The 21,922-nt window shown below is 43.9% G+C and overlaps 1 protein-coding gene and 1 long non-coding RNA gene across 8 annotated transcripts in view; one reads left to right on the top strand and one right to left on the bottom strand.

Annotated features, from left to right (window-relative positions):
• Window positions 1–21,922, top strand: part of LOC141417974 (uncharacterized) — a 253,122-nt gene that overhangs the window by 50,369 nt on the left and 180,831 nt on the right. The window lies entirely within an intron of this gene.
• On the bottom strand, window positions 1,602–20,999 carry LOC109691666 (butyrophilin-like protein 9). Of its 7 annotated transcripts, none has more exons than XR_012442583.1 (12): window positions 20,826–20,999; window positions 16,920–17,054; window positions 14,996–15,343; window positions 13,327–13,608; window positions 9,936–10,064; window positions 9,714–9,746; window positions 9,442–9,462; window positions 8,270–8,290; window positions 8,045–8,071; window positions 4,860–4,886; window positions 3,113–3,256; window positions 1,602–2,064 (listed from the first exon to the last, which is right to left on the bottom strand). XR_012442583.1 is itself a non-coding variant. In XM_074057560.1 (12 exons), coding segments are annotated over exons 2-12 (1,623 nt in total). In that variant the 5' UTR covers window positions 17,032–17,054; window positions 20,826–20,999; the 3' UTR covers window positions 1,602–2,063. The 7 variants fall into 7 exon arrangements, 6 of the variants coding, with proteins under 6 accessions (XP_073913661.1, XP_073913660.1, XP_073913662.1 ...); XM_074057560.1 differs by having other exon boundaries at window positions 3,113–3,734; XM_074057559.1 differs by lacking the exon at window positions 1,602–2,064 and having other exon boundaries at window positions 2,321–3,734.

The following is a 21,922-nucleotide window of genomic DNA, read 5'->3' as shown; positions in this document are numbered from 1 at the left end:
TTTGCAAATATTTTCTCCCAGTCCATGAGTTGTCACTTCACTTTATTGTTTTCTTTGTTGTGCTTTTTGGTTTGAGGCAATCATATTTATTTATTTTTGTTAATGTTTCTTATGCTTTTAGGGTTATATGCAAGAGCCTTGCCAAGACCAATGTTATGGAGTAATTCCTCTCTGTTTTCTTCTAGTAATTTCATGGTTTCAGGTCTTAGGTTTAAGTCTTTAATCAATTTTGAGTTGACTTTTATATATTGTTTGAGAAAAGAGTCTCACTTCTTCTGTTTGTGGATAAAAAATATATTTTAATGTTATCAAAACTCACTTCTGAGTAGGACCCCAAAATACTTGCACAGTAATGCAAATGATTCTAGAAAATAAAACTTCCTTTGCCTGAGTATTACGTGTTCTAGTAAAGAAATAACTACATCCCAACAGGTGGCCAAGTATATTTTTGTAAGCTTACTTATATACTTATTTTATTTGTTGAGAAGCAAATCACAATAGATGGCCAAACACCCCATGTGACATTACAACCCAGTTGCTGCAGCTGGGGTCATCAGAGCCCATCGTGAGTAAATCTTCCTGTTGTGAACTGAATGTTTATGTCCCCCAAATTCATATGTTGAAGTCCTAACCCCCACTGGGATGTAATAGAATTAGGAGGTGAAATTTTGAAGGATAATTAGGTCATGAGGAGGGTTGATCCCTTGTGAATAGTATTAGAGGGGTACCCTGAGGCTCTATTGATCTTTCCACCATGTGTGGATACAAGGACAAGTGAGCAGTCTATAATCCAGAAGTAGCCCTCTCCAGACCCAGATCATGCTGACCCTGATCTCAGGCTTCCAACTCCAGGGCTGTGAGAAACAAATTTCTATAGCTTATAAGACTCAGTCTCTGATACTGTTTCTATAGAAACCCACACTGACAAAGACACTTCCCACCTCTGCTCTTAGTAATGTTTCATCTGAAGCTTGGAAGTGACCATCTAGAAGAATCTGCATTACCAAAACCAGCAAATGCTCTTCATCTTTTTTCAGAAAGCCAGATATTAAACACCATTGCATTTTAAAAATCATTATTTTCATTCATACTGCTATTTATTTGCTTTGCAGTGTGGGAGATTAAACCCAGGACCTTACCTATTGAGGCCAGCACTCTAACAGTGAGCTACACCCCCAGTCTTACTGCCATATTTTAAATGGATTATTAAAAAATAAAGCGAAAACATCACATCCCATTCCCTTTAATACTTAAGCATGCATTTGTTTTTCTTTTTTGTCCATATTGGGGATTGAACTCAGAGCCCAGTCATGTCAACCTCTGCCCTATCCCATTCCCATCCCTAAACTGATAGAAATCTCAGTCTTATGAAGGGGAAAAGAAAAGGAGAAGGAAAGAGGAAAGGAGGAAAGACTAGCTCAGCTGCAAACTAAACTTCCCTTCCTGGACTTTGGACCCAAAGTCAAAGCTCTCTCTGTCTGTCTGTCTCTGTCTCTCTCTCTGTCTCTCTCTGTCTCTCTCTCTCTCTCTCTCTCTCTCTCTATCTCTCTCTCTCTCTCTCTCTCTATATATATATATATATTTATACTCTCTCTCTCTCTCTCTCTCTCTCTCTCTATATATATATATATATAGTGCCTAGGGATTTGAGAGTCAGTTGCAGACATTGTGGAAATTTACCCCTAAAACTTTCACCATATATTTGTGAAGAAACGAGCATTCTCCTGCATCACCACTGCACCAATTTCTCACTCAGAAAATTAACTTTACATAATATTTTAATATAGAGTCCCTATTTCATTTTCCTCATAAACTAATATCTCATCACTGGTGTTGTAAATTTAATTACTTGGTCAATCTTGCAGATTGCCATTGCAAAGGTAACCTCTTTCCTTTAAGTCTAAAAGAAGTTAAGGCTGTGGAACGTTCTTGTTCTCCAAAATGCATTCACCCGGTGAACGTCACCTGGTGACGACTTTTGTCTATTCCAATTATTTCCATGGTGTTAAGCTGGTTGCTTTTCATTTTCTATTTTTCCTTTTACTTCTTTTAGCTAGACTCCATCTGTAAAAAATAACTTCCAGTTTATTCTTTAAAAAGAGAAATTTAAATATCAATACAAACTCATGGATTTTTAAAAAATCTCTGTGTAATAATTCTTTCTTGCCTCCCCTCCTGCAGAGCTTGGGATCTAACCCAGGGCTTCCAACATGCAAGGCAATGCAAGGCAAGCATCCAGCCCCATTACTGTTACTGCTTTTAATGTTCAAATTGCCCCATAATTGGTCAGGGAAACCTTTCCAAATGGGAACCTACACACTTTTGATTTTTGCATATGTGCTTTTATTTTTAAATATTTATATGTATTTACTTACATATGTTGATTGACAAAATTATATTTGTGGCATATAACATGCTCTGATATATGTATACATTGTGGGGTGGCTAAATCAAACTAACATATGAATTGTCTCACATACTATTTTTGTGGTGAGAACATTAAAAAAATCTACTCAGCAATTTTCAAATACATAATACATTATTATTAACTATCATCACTATTTGCACAATAGATCTGAACTTATTTTTTCACCCATTAGTTTCTAGCACTGATATTTAAGCTTTGGACTTTCTTTGACCCAGTGTAGAATCAGCTATTTCTCCAACTTCATTTTAGTAGGAAATGGTATTTACAACTAGCATTTGAGCCACTGTGTACCCATTGCCTATCAGGTCATTACTTCTAGATTTTGTAGAGCTAGCACATATATAGAAACGAATAAGACAATACAAATGAACTCTGATCCCGTCCAACAGCGTTTCTGCCATTCCAACTTCTTTCCAGTTTCCCACAGCGAGCATCCCGGCTATCAGCAACAACAGTGTATTTTCACTCAATTGCTGAATGCTACCATGGACACAAACGAGCTTTGGAAATGTCTCTTTCCTTAAAGAAAATTATATGCACACATCTACATTGGCAAAGGTCCCTCTCTTTGTCCCTTTAGGCTTTGCTGACATTTTGGTTCCTGTATTCCTTGGCTCTGGGGGAAGCTGGAGAGCAAAGACTTGATACCCAGGACCCAGCCCTGCGGCCAGGAAAGCGCCTCACCATGGGCCCACAGCGGCATCCAAGGGCTCAAAGGGCTGTAACCAGGTGTCGTGGTCGTTCTCTTCCGGGATGTGTGCCCCTCTAACCGGCAAGTGGCAGACAGTCAGGGGATCCGGGTGTTCGCTGCCATCGTGGGCTCGGGGCCTGAAATACGGGCAGAGAGTCCCTGAGAAGGAGTCGGTGAAGGTGAAGATGTGGGAGCCATCGGACACGTTGAAGAAGGCCAGCTTTCCCCCCTCGTAGTCCAGGAAGATGCCCACGCGGCGGGGCGGCACGCGCAGGGTGAGCGCCACGCGCTGCGGGTCCAGCACGAAGTACTCGCAGCCGTTCCACAGCCCCATCACCCAGTAGCCGGCGGCCGGGCTCAGGCGCGCGGGCTCCGCGCGCGGCACCGCGGCGAGGCACGCGCCCAGGAACCAGCGGCTGCGGCGGCCCACGTGCACCTCCCAGTAGTGGCGGCCCGTGACAAAGCGCTCGCGGCCCAGCACGCACGTCTGCCCCAAGAACCGCTGAGGATCGCAGGCTGCCAGGCTCGGCGACCCCCGGCACGACCACACGCTCTTGCCATCCTCAGAGACCTCCAGGCTGGGATGCGCGGTGGCTGGATCCAGGGTCACGTCCACTACGCAGAAGCACAGGGTTAGTGCCAGCTAGGGAGATTCCGGGACTCTCCTGTCTAACCCCCGAAAAGCAAACTTTTAGTTTCTTCCGGTGGAACAATCCGTGGAATGTCACCTTCCACCCCACTCTGGCAAACCCCGTTTCCTTGTCTTTCTCCCCAAATGGCATGCATGCAAGTCACTCCTCTGCATTTGAAAGTGGTGAGAAGAATGTTGTTCTTTCTCTGAACTAGAGGTTCCTGATACTTGGTATCATGAGAGAAAACAGACAGAAAATAAGGTAGATTCGTGGGATGGAGCCCCTGTGCAAGACAAAGGAGCTACTGACTGGTCCTATTCTTGCTGGCCCTACCACTCAGTGACTTTGCGATCACCCTGTGAGCTCTGGGCCTGGCTTTCAGGCACTTTCAGGATTTTTAAAACTGAAAGGAACATCGGAGATCCCCTAGTCTGTGCCATGCATTCATTCCATCACCACTACCTCCGCCTCCTCCTTCTGTTCTTCTCTCCTTCCTACCCTCACTTTCCACTACTCCTCCTCCCTCCTTCCTCCTCCTCCTCTTTCTTCTACCTTTTCCTCCTCTCTTTTTCTTTCTTCTCTTCCTTCTCCTCCCCTCCTTCTTCCTCTTTCCTTCCCTCTTCCCTCTCTCTCTTATCCTCTCCCTCCCCTTCCCCTTTCCCCTTCTCCTTTCTGTTTTTTTAAGTTAGTGTCTCCCCATGTCCTCCCTGGTGTCCCCATGCCTCAGCCTCTTGAGTGCTGGGATTAGAGGGGTGTACCATCATGTCTGGCCTGGGGATCCTTTCTATGAGATGATCTGAGAGCTCCTTTCCAGACTTTGCATTCTGCCTTGCAAATAGATCCAAGAAGCATGCTTCCTGCCGTTAGGAAATGAACCTGGCAAACCTGGAAAGCTATGTGTGGGAGCATGTTTGTGTGTGCATGTGAGTAGGAAGACATGAGTGCACATGCTGCATGTCTCGTGTACATGCAAGTGTGCTGTGTGTCTGGTGTCCAGGCCCTGGTCGTGGCTCCTGAAGAAACCTGACTTTAATCTCAGCTCTTGTCATCCCTTCTACTTAAGATCCAGTCAAACCAACTTGCGAATCAGTTTTTCAGCTTCAGTTACCTGCATATTGTTGGGCTCCTCTCCACTCTGAAACCAAACACAGAGGAAAAAGAGGCTTAGAAAGCTGAGTTGGCAACTCTGGAACCTTGAGGGCAGCTCAAAATGCATGAAGGATGACATTTTCCTGAGAATTTGGGGTTGGGTAAAGCCCTAGCATCAGCACTGGGTTCTACAAAGCTGTGTGCAGACTGAAGCAGTGCTAGGAAGAGCAGGAGTTGGAAATGAAGCCTCTTCTCTGACTGGTTAGAGGCCCAGCTGAACATGGCTCCTTCCAAGATGTCTTCTGGTCACTCTGTCTTTCCACAATGGGTCTCCTTTCTTAATGAGCCACTGTGACGAAATTTCTATTTTGTTTCCTCTTGTTCTGTTTTGTAACAAAGAGTTGACCAAAAGCAATACAAGATTTTTTTCAGAGCTCTACACATTTAATCCTGGTTTTGTATCAGAACGAACCAGTAGAACTTTAAAAATATGTAACTCTTGCATAGAATAACTCAATTCTGTAAAATCTTGATTCTCCCCAAACTTAATCTATAAATTCAAAACAGTCTGATGCAAATCGATTTTTGGATTTTTAAAAGAACTTTATAAATTTTTTCTTGTAATCTGTATCTTAAGAATATCTATTAACTTCAAAAAGGAAGTAGAATGGGGAAGGAGGACTTGTCCTTTCAGATACCATAAAAGCCATAGCAATAACAAAGAATGAGGTGGTAGCTGGGCCAGTGGACACACCCATTTAGACATGGGAACTGAATGAACACTAAGGGTTACATCTCCACCTGGATAGCATTGGGGAAACAGTCTCACCAAACAGAGGAAAATCACTGGATTTTCTTCTTCCACCCAGAAAATGGAGAATTCTTAGGTTAAAGACCTACACATAACACATATTGTTATAGTTTGGGTCTGCAATGTCCTCAGAGGCCCTTGTATCAAAAGCTTTGTCCTCAGCTTTTCAGTATTGGGAAGTGGAGGAAACTTTAAGAGGCGGGGCCTCATTGGAAGACTTCCAGCCATAAAGGAGAATGCCCTTAGGTGGATTAGGACCCCAATCTCTCCTCTTTCTATGTTTGCTTCCCCGTTATGAAGGGAACAGCTTGCTCTACCAGATGCTCCCACTCCTCTCTCAATGTGCTGCCTTACCACAGAATCAAAGGCCAAGTGACCATGGATTGAAACCAAAATAAACCTTTCCTCATTATAAATTGATCATCTCATGTGTTTTGTTATAGAAACAGGAAGCTAACACACATATAAAGTAATAGAAGAACATAGAAGAGAATATCTTTGTGACTTATGTGTGGCAAAGATCTTCTTCAACAAAACTTCAAAAACACAAGCCAGAGGTAAGCATTTCCTGAATTTGATTTTATAAAAAATAGTAACTTCTTTTTTTTTCTGGCACTACTGAGGTTTGAACTCAGTGTCTCACACTTGTTAGACAAGTGCTGTACCACTTGCGTCAGATCCTGGTGCCTCCATTTTTCTTTTGTTATTTTTCAGATAGGGTCTTGTGCTCTTTGCCTGGGTGAGCCTCAGCTATGATCCTCCTATCTATGCCTTCCACTTGGCTGGGATCACAGGCATGCACCACAAGGCCTAGTTTATTTTGTTGATTTGGGGTCTAACTTTTTGCCCAGACTGACCTTGAAATATCATACTCCTGATCTCCACCTCCTGAATAGATAGGATTATAGGCATGAGCCATTGTACCAGGTAAAAAATTAATAATTTCTTTTCAGCAGTGGAACCTGGAAAGGACTAATGCCAGATGACATAATGGAAAAAGGAATTGACAATACCAATGTGGAAAATATATACATATACATACACACACACACACACACATATATATATATATATATATATATACAGGTATACACAACACACACACACACACACACACAAACATCAAGAAAAAGACAGCAACCCTTAAGAAAAATGGGCAAAAGTTGTGAACTGGAGGTTTTCAGAAGAGGAAGCCACAAAAACCAACTAATATAGAGGGGTGCTCAAACTTTTTAGTAGTCATTGAGCAATCATTTATCCTATTGTCTGTAAATTTAGAAAGCTAGCTCACGTTGGATGCGTGCACACAGAACCTCCATGTAGTGCCGATGGCAGGATGGTGGTACTCTGAAAGCCCTCTGTCCCACTAGTGGACAAATCCCCATGGGCCAGCAATTCCCCTCCTGTGTATGCATCCCAGAAAAATCTCCATGTAGGGCGATAGGGACGCATTTGAAGCTATGGATTCAATGCTGTCTGAGGTGGTGGGGAGTCAGAGGCAGCCTGGTTGTCTACTCCAGGAGAGCAGCTGGCTAAAGTGGAGTGCTCTGCAGCAAAGAGAAACACACCAGATGCTCACATGGGACAGATATTCAAATGAGATGCATGGAAAAAGCAAGAAGCAACATGAGACTGTACATGTCACTTACATGACTAAAATGTATACGCAAAATAGGAATTCACATTTTTAAGAATATATACTAAAGATGTACAATAGACTGTTTGCCTTATTGGGGGAATACTGGGAATTATGGAGAGAAATATTTACATATATTATAATGTGCCTCTCCAGACCCACAGGCAGTCTTTGAGTATAGACACCAGGTGATTGTGACAGCAACCAGGATAAGAACCAATGGTTTCCAGCATTTTTAGGCTTCAGAACAATATAAAAATAAACATAAAGGAAAAACTGGAGTCTAGCCCCTATTAAGTGATGTAGAGTAATATGTGCAGTCAGGCTTGGAATGGAGGCAGATGAGTGGCAGGTTAATCAGGGTGAGTACCAACATGCTGCAATGTTCCTATGGTCCCTTGTGTATGGTGGCTTGACCTAGTGATTCGGCTTTTTTGACATTACAATGGTGTGAAAGACATGTGCGTTCAATAGAAACTCTACTTCAGGTTTTGAATGTGAATTTTTTTCAGGCTAGTGATACATGGTATGATATTCTTTGGAGATGTTGGGCAACCATACAAGATAACATGGTTAACTGACCAGAAATCTACAGTGTGCTGTGTTGCTGAGCTATGTTTGCCAGAGTTGGGTTCATTAAAAGCATTTCCAACCAGGACATTTTCAACTTATAATGGGCTTCCTGGTATGTAACTCCATCATGGGTCAGTCAGGAATAATAATGAGAAAGAGTGGGAGAGAAATAGGCTTCACTCACCAGCCTGGCCTTCACTCCTTCTCCAGTCTGAAATAGCAAAGGAAAAACAGAATAAGAACATCAGGACACTGCAGCTTCCCTGTTCACACATCGCATTTTACACCACCCCTGCTGTTTCCACCCTTCTCCAGCCACCCAAGGAACCAGCAGTGCTCCACCCTGGGCTTCATACCGGGTTGGGACATGAGATAACAGGATGGAATAGTTCTAAGAGGGGTCACTTACCAAGCTCTGTCTGAAGCTTCTCTATAAGCAAAACAGAGAAACCATCAATGAGTGGAATCATCTTCCAAACTTCTTCCTAGGTTACTAAGTCACTGAAGAGGTTCCTTAGTCTTAAACCACTGCTAACCAAAACCCCATCCTTGTTTCCAACTTGCCAGGATTCCACATGCGGGATTCTGATGCCCCATCCTAGTCATTCAGAGGTAGAAAGCTGCACCAAGCTGGTTTGCTACTAAGAGTTTTTTCCCAATGCTCAGATCTGGTTTGAAGAAGCTACTGCTTCACCCTGAAATCACAACCTTTTCCTGGGGAGGAGCTCCTGATTAAGTCCAGGAAAATAAGTACAGCCTGTGTAACTCTCAGGGTCATGTACCGAGTACTTCAAGTGCTGGAAGAACATCACACTCAGTTGTCCCCTGGCATGATGTCAAAGACTCTGAGGTTTTTGTCACTAGAATGCATTCTTTCCATCTCTCCACTTTTTCTTCTCTGTAAAAACAAATGTTCCTGGGAAAGTTAACACTATACACTAAATACAGTCATGGTATTAGAGTAGTTTTGTTTGTTTTCCCCTGCAGGGCTAGATAGATTGAAACCCTTTCAGTTTTGTCTGGAGTTTTTCTAGGACAGCCACATTTTGGTCCTTGAGGTCTTCTTTCTACCCATGGGGCCTTATCCATCTCCCCTTCTTCTGAGCTTGCTCATCATCTTTTGTAAACGCCCCCCCCGCCGCCCCATAATTTCAAGTTGATATGCTCCTCTGGGGGGAAAAGTGAATTGATAAAGTATTCAAACCTTAGTGCAAATAAAAGACTGCCCCCCTTCCCAGTGGCATTTGCACTAAAAAGAAAAGGGTGTGTTTCCTAGGAAGATGAACCAGAGGGAGCAAACATTTAATGGTAGAATTTTAACTGAATCATGTAGTTTGCAGGAAAGGGGCTGGCAGAGTCTGTGTAAAAGTTCTCCAGTCAGATTTTGGCAGCTGTGTACCCACAAGGGTATGCACCCATTGTCCTTTCAGCCCCTTTGGAGAGGAGAAGCCTATAAGGCTTGGTTTAGAATTAAATGGGTACAATCCATTTCTCCCCAAAAGAAGCCTAAAACCACAGAAGGTCTCCTTCCCTCCCAGTGGTTAGCAGCCTACACTGTGGGTGGGGAAACCCCAAACTTACCAAGCTGTGCAGTCAGTTTTCCTGGAAAGGAAAGGAAAAGAGGAATCTCAGGTAGGACAGATCCATGGTCACTGAAGTCTCCCTGTGCCATGTCTGGGCTGGACACAATCCAGTGGAGGGAGGGAAGGGGAAGAGCAAACTTCTGTCCTATTCTCTCTCTTTGCCCTGCTCCTAAATCCTTCCTCTTGCTCAATGGTTCTTTTTGGTGACCCAGAGCCTCCTTCGTGCTGCTCAGGGATGTGGGCTTAGAGTGCTTCTCCACCCCAACTTACCTTGGTCCTTCTCTGCCTGCTTCTTTAGCTTTGCTGAAAGGAAGAAAAAAGAGGAGAAGATTGATTATATGTCCTCCCATGCCCATTTCTTGGTCCCATTCCAACTAGGGCAGGAGGGTGCTTCCATAAGCCACTCTGGGGTCCAGTACCTGCCAGGGTGTCCCTCAATGTCCCCTCCACCATGTTCCTGTGAGCAAAACCAGTCTTGAGGGGCATGCATACCTTGGGACCGCCGCTGCTTGTGAATGTAGTACAGTGCCAGCGATGAAAGGAGGGCCAGGAGGAGTGGCAGTGCCACCAGGGTCCCAAGGAAAGGTTTCTTCCAGGGGGAAGGTCCTGGTAAAAATATGTCTGGAAAATACCCCCAGAGAGTTGTCTCCATTTAGGTGCCACTAACCACCGAAACAAGACTGTCTTGGACCCCCTGTGCTGGAAAATCTTTCAAGTGTCCTTTGTTTGGCTGACTAAACCTTCTGGGCCCCCTAGAGTCATTGTAAATTGAGTGTGAGAGCAGGTGCATGGCTTTCTCTTCTGGTGGGATCAGGTGGATTGGTGGTGAACTTGAACTTGCTCAGAGGAAGGAGAAAGTGATGTAAACTGCAGGAAGTGAATGGAGGTGCTAGTGCTGCTCTCACCCCTGCTCCTGCTTAGAACTGACCTCCTTCCTTTCTTCCTGCTCCTGCTGTATGTCTGAAGGAATGGAGAGTCCACAGTGTTTTGCTTATGTCTGAAGCCCAGTAATTGTTCTACCCTGCTGTGGAATCCACAAGTTGTCTCTTTGCTTCTTGCAATTGGTTTCTATGTCATTCTCAACACACCTTTGATAGAATTGCTAACAAAGCAGTACCATGCTAAAGCTTGCTCCCCAAATCCCTAGAGGAGCATCTGCTCCAGGCAGGGTATGGCCAAGGCCAATGCTAAGGTAGACAGTGGCCAGAAGATGAAGAGAGGAGAGCAAAAACTGACAGTAACCCTTTAGAAACTCTTGTGGCAATTTAATAATTCCATTTTTAAATGGTACTTTTCTCTCCATAGTCTCCCTTTAAAGAACATTTTTATCTTTTAAAACATGGTGGTAAACTATACAAAACAAGCCTATCACCTTAGCTGTCTCCCACCCCTTTGTTTCAGGTGTTGGGAATCAAACTCAGCACCTTGTGCATTTGAAGCCAGTGCAGTACCCCTAAGCTGTACTCCCAGCTTTCATCTTAACCATTTTTCTAGTGTTCAGCTGAGGGGTATTAAGAACATCCACATTGCTGATGGATGTCATCAGCATCCATCTCCAGAAATTTTTCTTCATCCCAAACTGAAACCCTTTATCCACTGAACACTGATTCTTCTCTCCTCACAGCCTAACACCACTATTCCACTTCTTGTGTCTGTAAAAATTTGACTATTGTAGGCACTTCATGTAAGTGAAGCCATACAGTATTTTGTCCTTTTGTGTTTGGCTTATTTCACTTAGCATATGTGGTCTACTTCTTTTTTTTTAGTTTTGTTTTTCTAGAGCTGCATTTTCATTGTACCTTACAAAGACATTAAACCACAATGGATTTGTCCTTCACCACAGATGGTTTTCACAGCACAAACTCAGGGGTTAAAAGCAAGGACTTCAGAGTTTGATGCCTCCTTGACCTGTTGCCCTCAACCTTGGCCCTCTGTTCCAGCCCCTCAGGCCTCTGTGCTCTTTCCCTCTACTGATTCACAGCCTCTATAAAAGAGTATATACATACAAAAACATACACATATAAAATTATATGCAAACTTAATAAATAATAAGCAATATAAATTTACAACAATGATAACAGGTTCTCAGAAACTGCTTTTGCTAAAAAGCCCTGACTCCTCACTTTGGCCCAAAAGTTGACTAAAAGCAAGAGGAAAGCCTGGCACCCCTGCTTTCATTTTGTCTCTTTTTGCTCTGAGTCCTTTTCGTGCAATCACTGTGAGTTCCAGGAAGGACAAGACTGATTGACAACATCTTTATGAGAAGGGACTGAAATTATGCAGATCCTGAAGGACAGACCACCCCTAAGTGAGGGCAATTAACTACAAAGGTGAGGCTTCACTCTGGAGCAGGAGTGATCATCAGGAACCAGATTGCTCCCCACAAGTGATGACAGCACTGACAAGGAATCTCTGGAAGAACCAGAACTGAGATAATGATCTGCCAGGCCACACTTTGCCTGGGACCACTTAATTATGTATACCTCTTGCCCTCTGCCCAGCTTCTACCCCTAGTTAAGCCCAAAGAGCATCCCACCCATCTTCAGGGTGGGATGAAAGGCTTGCTCTGCCTCGTCTCATGGCGTGCCTGTGCCTCCTGATAAGTTTGCTTTCTCTGTCCTTCACCGCTATTCTTCTCTTTATTTGGTGTATTGGGGTGAGTGGCCAGACCTGACATTTTGGCATATGGGAGTTAGGCCTTTGGCATAGAACTCTGGCTACAAATTTAGATTTATGCACAGATCTAAAAAGAAAAACAAAACTGGATTTTCCTTATACAAACAGAGATATTCCTTCCTTCTCCTTTCTCAGAGCATTTCCTTTAGGGAACTTATAAATTCTTTCTCTATTCCTTTGACTATAGGTAAATTATTCTGACACCTAAACAAGCCTCTTGCCAGTTTTGCAACCCAGTTTTTTTTAGAGGATATCTCTTTGACATACAAACATTAAGAACAAAACACTCATCTCTGCCTGGCTTCAAGTTGTTACTATATGTTTGACATAGAGATATGAGATGTTTAATTTTGCCTTTGGATAAAGACAGCTAGCACAGATGGCCATAGAATGAACTGTGTGTGATGAATGATGCTGCCAGGTCCTCCAATATGAGGACAAATTATTGTTTATCTTGAGACCATGTATGCTCAGTGGGCTCGATATGCCTGACCCAAAGGGAGAGATTTCTTTCTGGTCTAATAATGCAATAATTGATTTAGACTGATGTGAAATGGCCCATAGGTTGAATTTTATTCAACTCTTAAAACAACTTAGAGCTATGAACATTAAGGCTGTCCATTGGGTGCCTCCTAATAAGATTTTGATGCTAAATAATAGCCTAAACTTTAACTTTGCCTAAACAGTTACTTCCCCCAGTAACCCTTTTATAATTCATAGACATATCCTGTTGCTCTCGGGCACCCTTCTCTGCTTTATTTTTCTCTTCAGCTACTTCTGCCTTCCAGGGTATGATGTGGTTTACTCATTGTATTGTTGTCTATTTTGCCCACTCTGAGGAGAGGCTGAGGGTAGAGTTTTGGGGTACATTGTGAGTGCTCTATTTGTAATTGTTTGAGGGATGAAATTAGGGACACATGGGTTCTCATGATGATCTCTAACGAGTATAGTTTATGGGTTTTAGTGTATGGCCTTTGGCATGGTATTTTTGTCTCCCTAGGGTCTTGCCCATCTATTGTTTGGGTAGTCAGCTGCATTCTTAGTGAGCATCTGATATCTGATTTGATGACTTTTCAGATGTCAAGCCCAACTTGCCCCACCAGGTTGGGACTCAGAATTATTGTGTCCTTACCGACCACCTTTGGGCCAAATGGAACATAGAAAATGTGAAAACTAGGATTATAATGGTGAACCAGAGCCTACTGACCTGCTATCTGCACCACAAACTCTTTCTTCTGGACCAGCAAGGAATTCTGGATGGAACAGGACACATTGCTATGGGCTCCCTTTCGGACAACCACAGATGTTTCAAGACTGAACAGGCCTTGGGCATTCTGGATGATTGCTTCAGATTCTGGAGGCAGGCACTGACCCTGGTGGTCTCTCCACTGGACGGTAGGCTTTGGGTACCAGCCACTAGAGCTGCATCTCAGCTGAATGCCTCCTTCCTTGAAGCCCTCAAGGGAGATGTAAGGGTCTGAGCCAAATCCTGGGAGAGGCAGGAGGAGTGAGAAAGATCAGGCTACTTCCCTGAAGGTATGCCAGAAATCCATGGCACCATTCACCATCTGAGCCATTTGAGGTCACTGTATTGGGAACTGTGACTGCTCTTCATGTGTGTGGGTTAGAAGTCCCCAACCATGGATTGTAAATAACAACTTAGATTAGCACTGGTATTCAGGGGCAGTACTATCCCTGAGGGTTGTTTGGAAACATGGAGAGGGGCTATACATATTATGCAAGGGAAATATACAAGGGGTAGCTCCCTAGAATGAAGAATTACCCACCTCAGATTCCATTAAATTGTCTTCTCTTGATTCTCAGTAGAGTTCAAATGCCTGGTATATATACTCCTTTGTCTCCCCATTCTATCTATCTATCTATCTATCTATCTATCTATCTATCTATCTATCTATCTATTTTTTGCAGTGCTGGGGATTGAACCTATGGCCTCGTGAATGCTAGGCAAGTAGTCTACCACTGAGCTACACTCCAAGCCATATATTTTGAATTCGCAAAAGATTATTAACATGGTTTAACTGTTAATTCTCTACATAATGCATATTAAGAAAGTTTTGAGCCTTTCTTCATCCTTTTTATTCACACACCTTAGGCAGCCAGTTTCATTAGTTTCTGGTTGAGCCTCTTTTTACAAAGTTCCTTCTTTCTTATACACAAAAACATACCATCAATCCTCTTTCTCATCTTGATTTTTTTAAAATCTTAATAATGCATCTTAGGAATCATTTCACATTTGCTCATTGGGTTCCGTCTCATTTTTCTAGCTGCAGAGTGTGGACTGTTCCACGTGTGTATGAACCACACTCAGCTCCTAAATGTGGTTATTTACAATTACAAACAATGCTACAAAGATTAAATTTACACAAAAGCCTTTCTTATATTGGAGGTATCTGTTCAGGGTGAATTCCTGGAGGGGGAATTGCTGTGTCCAGGAATAGACGCACAGGCAATCCTGTTAGCTATCGCCAAATATCCCTGCCCTGGACTTTGAGCTTTACCAACAAGATAGTGGCAGACTTGCCACTCCGTGCCTCCAGCCTTTTTTTGTTGTTGTTGCCTTTTTGCCAGTTTTAGGCAAAAATTATGCATCTTTACGTAGCTTTAGTTTGTCTTTCTGTCACTATGGGTAAAAATGGTCATCTTTTCATAAAGGGTCCTTGTGTATTTTTGTGAAGTATTTGTTTCTTTTTTTTCATTTGAAAATGGACCTATCGCTCCCTTTTTAATAGTGCTTTTTTTTCTTCCTTCAAATTAGGGATATTCTCCATGATTCTAGTCCTACTTGAGCAAAGCATCTCTGTCCAAACTAACCCTTTTCTCCTTGTCCTCTGCTGGTGTTTGGCCAGGGCACGCACCTGCTACCTCCAGCTCCCAGATGGCTTCACCCGAGAAGTCGCCAGACAGAAAGCGGCACCCGTAGGGGCCCTCGTCGGAGGGAACCACGCGGCGGAGGTGCAAGCTCACGCTGCCATCTGCTATCTCGTCCGTGATGAGTTTGGTCCTGTTCTGGAACCGCGCCATCTGCTGGGCGAAGAGCTCCTGCCGCTCCTGGTAGAGATGCACCACGTCCGAGGCATGGCTGCGGAACCAGCGGATCTCCATGTTTTCAGCATCCTGGTATGGTGACAGGTGGCACGGGAACTCCACTTCTTCTCCGACGAGGGCCAAAATGGACTCCCCAGGGCCTATTACTTTTACCTCCTCTAGGAAGACCAGCCAGAACAAGGGGCAAAATCAACTCTCTTCAAATATATATTTATCTTTCCAAGTCAGACATCCACAGTAAAATATTCAAATGACAAAAGGAAAGCGTCTATGAAGACAATCAACCTGGTTTCTTGAAGAAGTAACTGCCGTGACAAAAGTGTGAGTACAGGTTAAAACGTGGAACATTACAGTCAGACACAATGTGTAGTGCTGGGTTGGTCATTGGTTTGACCCAACTGGGTGCAAATGTTCTTTGGGGGACTGAGTGAATGTGGCTGTGACAGAAATGAAATGCAGTATTTGTCCAAAAAAAGCAATTATTAAAAACAATATGCACACAGAATCTTGAGTAAAAATTTGCATATTTGCCTAAGTGTGCAGAGAAAAAGACATGGAAAGAGGGACACCAACACATGGGAGTGGATATTTCCTATTTTTGTTTGTCAGATTTACCAATTATTTTTTAAAAAAATAATACACATGTACAGTTTCCATAAAAATAAAAATATATAAATAATCTTTAAGGGTTTCCTGATCCTTCTGCTGTTGAGACTTATGTTGATCTTTCATTTAATCATTCCCTTCTTCCATGGTGTCTCCATGTGGTCTCTCTGCTCTTCCCAAACCAGTCCTTTTTGCTTTTAGTCCTGTTTCCTTCTTTCTAAGTTCAGCCAAAATCTGTTCCTAGAACTCAACCCTGGTAGATCCTTTGTCATCTTTCACTTTGCCCATAGATCATAGGTATCTTTCTTTGTGCCATTTGGGACACATGGTTTTCCACTGGTTGTATCCCCAACAACTTCCTACCCTCTTCCTTTTCCAGGGTACCCTCAGCTGTCTCTCCCACACACCTGATTTCTGACTCCCTGGCTACACCCTGCCTCAGTTTTCCCTCGATCTGTCAACTTCCTGGAGAATGTGCATGTCACAAGGTTGCACATTCAGCACAAACAGCACCCCTTCTCTATTCCTGTGCTTGGCTTTCCAGGGAGGGAGAATTGCTCTTATTTATGCTTCGCTCTGCTCTCCAAATCTTTGGATATGGTTTTCTTGCAGCTGTTCATGTCACATCCATTCCCTTCCTTTGACAAAGAGCTGCTTAAGGACCTGGGCTATGCCTCAGTCACCCTGATATCTCTGGTTCCCAGTCTAAGACATTAGTTAATCCATTTGCACAATTAATTTACAGCCTCTTTTGGTTGCTTCTTTTGTGATAGACCTATGCTGAGAAATCTCTCCTGCTCTTCAAAAGCTATGAAGATTGAATTAAAAATATTTTTCCAATTGCATCAGCACAAATACAGATCAAAAAAGAATTTCCTAGTACCCTTTTGTCATTCTTTCTGCTGTTCCTACCAGGAAGGCTCCTGAGAAGTGTACAAGGGATGCTGAGGACTAGCAAAATGGTGGAAGAGCACAAAGGTGCTGGATGGTGCTCAGGGGCAGTGGCTCTTTAACAACTGGGATGGAAATCATTATGTATTTTAGCAGCTGGCGGAGGATGTGGGCAGAGTTGAGACACTCACATCCTGCTTGGCAGGATTGCATATGATTGCAGATCAGACACGCTACCTGAGATGGCTTCCTCAGGCTGAAGGAAGAGGAGAAGGTAAGTAAGGAAGAAGAGACTTCTGGGAAGAAGTCCTGGCTTCAAAAATTCCAGGGATATTGGGAAATCTGCCATCTGTCATCAGCAGAGAGAGCCACCTAGAGAGGGACAAAGCAATGCTGGTTTAACATCGGGCAGGCAGCTGGACTCAGCCCATCAGGCCTGAGATCGATTGTTGCCTCAATTATTTCCTCCTGACTTTTGAATTTCTTACCAGTGCCAGTACCTGGATTTTTTTAAACCATGACCGGACATGAGAACTGCTTCTAATTTTACCTCGAGACACTTGTCATTGACCTTGTTCAAACTCACATTGCTGCAAGTGGACTTAGTTAAAGGGTCCCAGAGGAAGCAGCTTCGGAGGTGTGTATTGTTTAGAGCCAAGAATAGAGCCATACATTGTGGGGGGGGGCTCAGCATCACCCTTCTCCAGAGTTAGTGATGTTCTCCAAACAAAGGGAAATCTCTGAAGAATCTCAGATGCATTTTTTTCTCCCTTCCTTACCACTATGACCCAAACTTGGTTTTCCTTCTCTTTGCCCTGGAACATCAGGTCCACAAAACAGAGGAACAAACACAGAGTTCTGTTCTTTCTGAATGGAGTGTATGCCTGGTGGCCGCCTGCCAACTTCAATGGCATCCTGGGACACTTTCATGCAGTCCTGAGACCTCAGGTGGTGATTACAGGGGTCAGTTGCTGATCACTGTTCTGTGTTTACAGCATCTTTGAGGCCCCAGTCATGGAGTCATCCCATCTAACCATCCCTTCTTCCACCTCTGGCCAAGGGGACCCAATCCCAACCCCAACAAATGCCATCCTTATAACTCTAATGCCCCCTTGGGTCCTGTGGTAATATCTCACAGTCTAGCGGTCAACGATTCTGGTGTAATCAATGCATCTTTGAATTCACATTTCCCCTGCAGTTAGTTGTAGGATTTTAGGCACACTTTTTAACTAGATAAACCTTAATCTCTTTGCTTGAACAATAGAAGAAACCAGTGCCAACGCAGAGGGTTGTTAAGCCTTCTGAAGGTTGGCAAAATACTCTGTAAATAAATTCAGCACCTCCTTCTTCCTTCACCTTCCAAACATCGGTTCTTCATCTTCTTCCAGCACTGTCTCTCTCTCCTTTCACTCTATCACAGCAACACCTCCTACACACCCCAAGGAAGAAGGTCTGCAGTGGGTTCCTGCCCTCCAGCACCCTTCAGTTCCTCTTTTGCTTTCTGCCGCCATCATCCCTACTGCATGGTTATCCTTCTGCAGACCCCCTGGTGTCCTGCAGCCACAGAGACCCAGTTACACTGTCAGCAGTATCATTGGTAAGGTGCCAATGAAGAAATATAAAAGCTGTTGGGTCGTGCAACAGAACATCTATCAGAGGGAAACGAAGGATGGATTTCTGTCTGAGTGTCCTATGGACTGGGAAGGACCCAGATTGACAAGAATATAGTGTGTGGGGGGTCAGAGGTCTGAGAGATGAGTATTTGAGGTAATGGAAGCACTGAGCTCAGATTTAGAGGTGGGGCGTGGTGAAAGCAGAGGAACATGTTGGGATCCAGACATGCCTGAGATGGATTTCTCAGATGGGGGAAGTCTGAGACCTCTCTGGAGGGAGACTGGCTTTTTAGATGGCTGGAAGTTATTGGAATCATTATTCACAAAATAACCAGCTTGGTCAGGGGTCAAGGCTCTGGCAGAACGATCTGACCTCTGGCCCTTTGTGGCTGATAGCAGGAATGTGTGTGTCTGTGACAGGCCTAACCCACAGTGAGGGAATCCAAGCCCAGGCCACATTTTCTGATGTTCCTTGTTATTTCTTTTTCTTCCCTTTTGTGCCTTGTTCTTTTCTTCTAGACTCTAGACATAGATGAGATCCCTGCTAAGTCACAGCCACAAGAGCATATCAGCATCTAGCTAATGCCTTCCAAAACAAGAGGGGCTCAGACGGTTTATGGATCCATTTGGACAGGCCCCATTCTGAGGAATTAGTCAAGGCTTGTATTAGGTGGTAAGATGGCTTCTCCCACAAGGGGGTGATAGGGAATTAGACATGCCCCAGGTTGGGGGTCAGGTGGCCTCAAAAATTGAGCATTTTCTCTAATCCCAGACCAGGAGGCTGCTATCTCTCAGAGGGCAAGTAATTGGGTCAGTGTGTTCCAGGATATCGACTTGCTAGAGGTTCACAGTTACTTCTCTGTTGTTCTACACCCATGTGATTTCCATCACTAAAGCTAGAGGAAAGGAGGTTGTAAACACACACACATATATACACACACACATACACACACACACACCCACAGTAATAAATATTAACACAAATTTAGCACTCCTCTCTACCAAGTACTTACTATGCCATAGGTATTATTACTACTATTGTTAATAAGTGTGAATTGTGGATAAGGAAACTGAGGTACAGGGAGCTAAGGGACTTGTTCTTGCATACACAACCAGTGGGTTATAGAGTGAGATTCCCACCTAAGCTGTTGGCTTCAGAGTCTTTGTCTGAGCTTCTTCCATACAGATCCCGTGCCACCTGTGTGTGTGTTAGGGCTGTGTACACCCAGCCCTGGTCAATTCTATAACCATGATGTTGTTAGTAACCACCTGACCTCAACTCCAGCTCACCCTGACCAACCTCACAGATGCACTAAAGAAGAGGCTGGGTCACAAGTCATCCAGACACACAGCCAACCAACCCACTCACCAAGCACCAGGAAAACAAATTTTAAAATCTCACAGACAAAACAATTTAAACCATAGTGTTCCTAAGACCTTGTCAATAGCACTTTTTCAAACTGGAGGCACACATGCTTAGTCTCTTTGTTCCACACTCAAGGACATTGCCTGGAAAGCTTTTAATTGAAGGTCAATGGTCAGGCAATTTCCTGAAGGGAAGATTTAGTGGCTCCAGAGGGGCTGACAGCCGCTTCATATCCTAAATAGCACCTTCCTCCCCACTTGCTGCCTGAAGTCTGCTATTTCCTACCTCACTCTCTAGTTTAAAAGCTGTGCTGCTGGAATCACATTACACCTGCTGTCCTAGGAGCCCTGGAGCCATTCACTTCTGAAGTCAGATCAGAATAAACTTGTACACACTGAAATGCTGCCAATCTCTACCCACAGAAAGACAATTTCTCATGGTCCCTCTTTCTCTTTCTTCATTCCTTTCCCTCATGCTCTCCCTGTTGCCCACCTGTCTTGTTCCTATTCTTTCCTGTTGCATCTCTAATTCCTAAAACAACCCCATGTTCTCTTGACTTCCAGTCCCTTGGCTTTTGAATCTTTCTTTAAAATTATTATATTTTGCATTGCTATTTTTACAAACTGTGTAATTGGTGTTTTTGCATTCTCCTATCCTTTGTCCTAAATCATAGGTCCAAAGAGGTAGATGGGGTTTTTCTACCTTCCCATCCTCCCCCTGTTCCAGCACCCGCTGCAGTGCTTTGACCTCCAGCAGTTACCAGTTATTACTCTTACCTACACCACAAGTATTGTGATTACTAATATTAGCAAGTATGAGTGACACATAAGGAAACTGTCCTCATGGTTTGGTTTCGATAGGCTCATAAGAGACCTTCTTAGTCTCTAAGGGAGATGAATCACCTCAGAAGGCGAGCCTCCAAAGGATGAATCCTTTTCATGTGAGGGAAAAGTGGAACACATCCGAATTCCGCCTTCCCAGTGGAGCTAGCCTGAATGAGTATCTGCCCTCAGCCACACTTGAAACACCCCATCTGGCCACCAGGCTCAGTTGTTAAGATGACACCACCCAGGTATGGTCTCCCCAGAGCCTTCCACCATCATTTTCTGCTTTTCATTTCTGAAAGGTGGAGGTTAAGATAGGTGTTGAGAACAAGCCACATACCTTTCAGGTAGCAGCAAAGATTCCAAGTGGCAGATGAGTCCTGGTGATCTCACTTTTCCTGCAATGGGGATGATTGTTGTGAAGTGGGCTGGCAGCTAAGTTCAGGGAGACAGCTTATTTGTGACAAAATTATTCACCTATCTTCCACCTTAGGACATATGCTGTTGGCTCAGCCCTTTGCTATAAAACCCAAGATGGATAGAACAAAACGAGGAAGTCTCCGTCATATCCTGTCTCTGTGAGGAAAACCCACAAACTAAATTCCCATGGAAAATGTCCCTCCAGGATCTTAGAAGAAGGACAAAGGTAACTGAGAGCTTTACAGAGCAGAGTACAAGCTGCAGAGGCACAAGAAAAGGCTCAAGTTGACTGCCTAGATCTCTGTGTAGGCTGAGGTGGGGCTCTAGGAAAACAGAGCAGGTCCCTGCATAGCCCCTCTTTCCTCACAGTCACAGGGAAAGAGAGACAAGACTGCATTCTGCAATAAAGGTTGAGAAGGGGCTTATTCTCAACTCACAATTCACCCAGCATATCCTTCTCTGCAGAGAAAGGCCAGCAAGGAAGCATTGCCATAAACAACCTGCACGAGCTGTTCACGTAGTTTGGAAATGGAGCAGGACTTTATATTAGAATTGCTCTAGTGGAGCAGAGTTCAAAAGAGAAGTAGGCCATGGTATGACTTTGGTGCTTGTGGGAAAAAAGTGAAGTGGAGCGAGCTCCAGCCACCTGACTGAACCACTCACTGACTTTCTCCCTTGGGGCAGTTCAGAGCTGTGGCACAGGACAACTCAAGCACATGCAGGACATGCCTAGGGACCCCCTGAAATGCCTGATATTTGTAAAGATTCCTGTGAAGGTGCCAGAGATGTGCATATGAGGAGGTTGAAGCAAGTTATGGATACAGTCTTGAAGGTGACTGCGTTCAGACAGGTTAGTGAGGGAGAAAACTTGGGCCTACTGTGTGCTTAAAGATGTCTCTAGGGCAGCAAAAAGGGCTGAATGAGGAGACAGAGGAAGGCTCAGGAACAGATTAAACTTAATGTGGCCACTGAATAAAGAGTATGATCAGGGAAGTAGTAAGGGTGAGGGGAGGGGGC

The sequence above is a fragment of the Castor canadensis genome, chromosome 16 (genome assembly GCF_047511655.1).
Source record: "Castor canadensis chromosome 16, mCasCan1.hap1v2, whole genome shotgun sequence".
Classification (NCBI taxonomy): domain Eukaryota; kingdom Metazoa; phylum Chordata; class Mammalia; order Rodentia; family Castoridae; genus Castor; species Castor canadensis.
The sequence above is the reverse complement of the archived record's forward strand: the minus strand, read 5'-3'. Positions and strand labels throughout refer to the sequence as shown.

Excerpts from the sequence above, each read along its gene's own strand:
- LOC109691666 (XM_074057559.1), bottom strand. The coding sequence starts at position 17,031 with ATGGCAGATTTCCCAATATCCCTGGAATTTTTGAAGCCAGGACTTCTT. Across the intron at positions 15,344-16,919 it reads GCCTGAGGAAGCCATCTCAG|AGGAGGTAAAAGTAATAGGC; the intron begins GTAGCGTGTCTG and ends TGGTCTTCCTAG. Across the intron at positions 4,887-8,044 it reads AAGGAGTGAAGGCCAGGCTG|AGTGGAGAGGAGCCCAACAA; the intron begins GTGAGTGAAGCC and ends GTTTGGTTTCAG.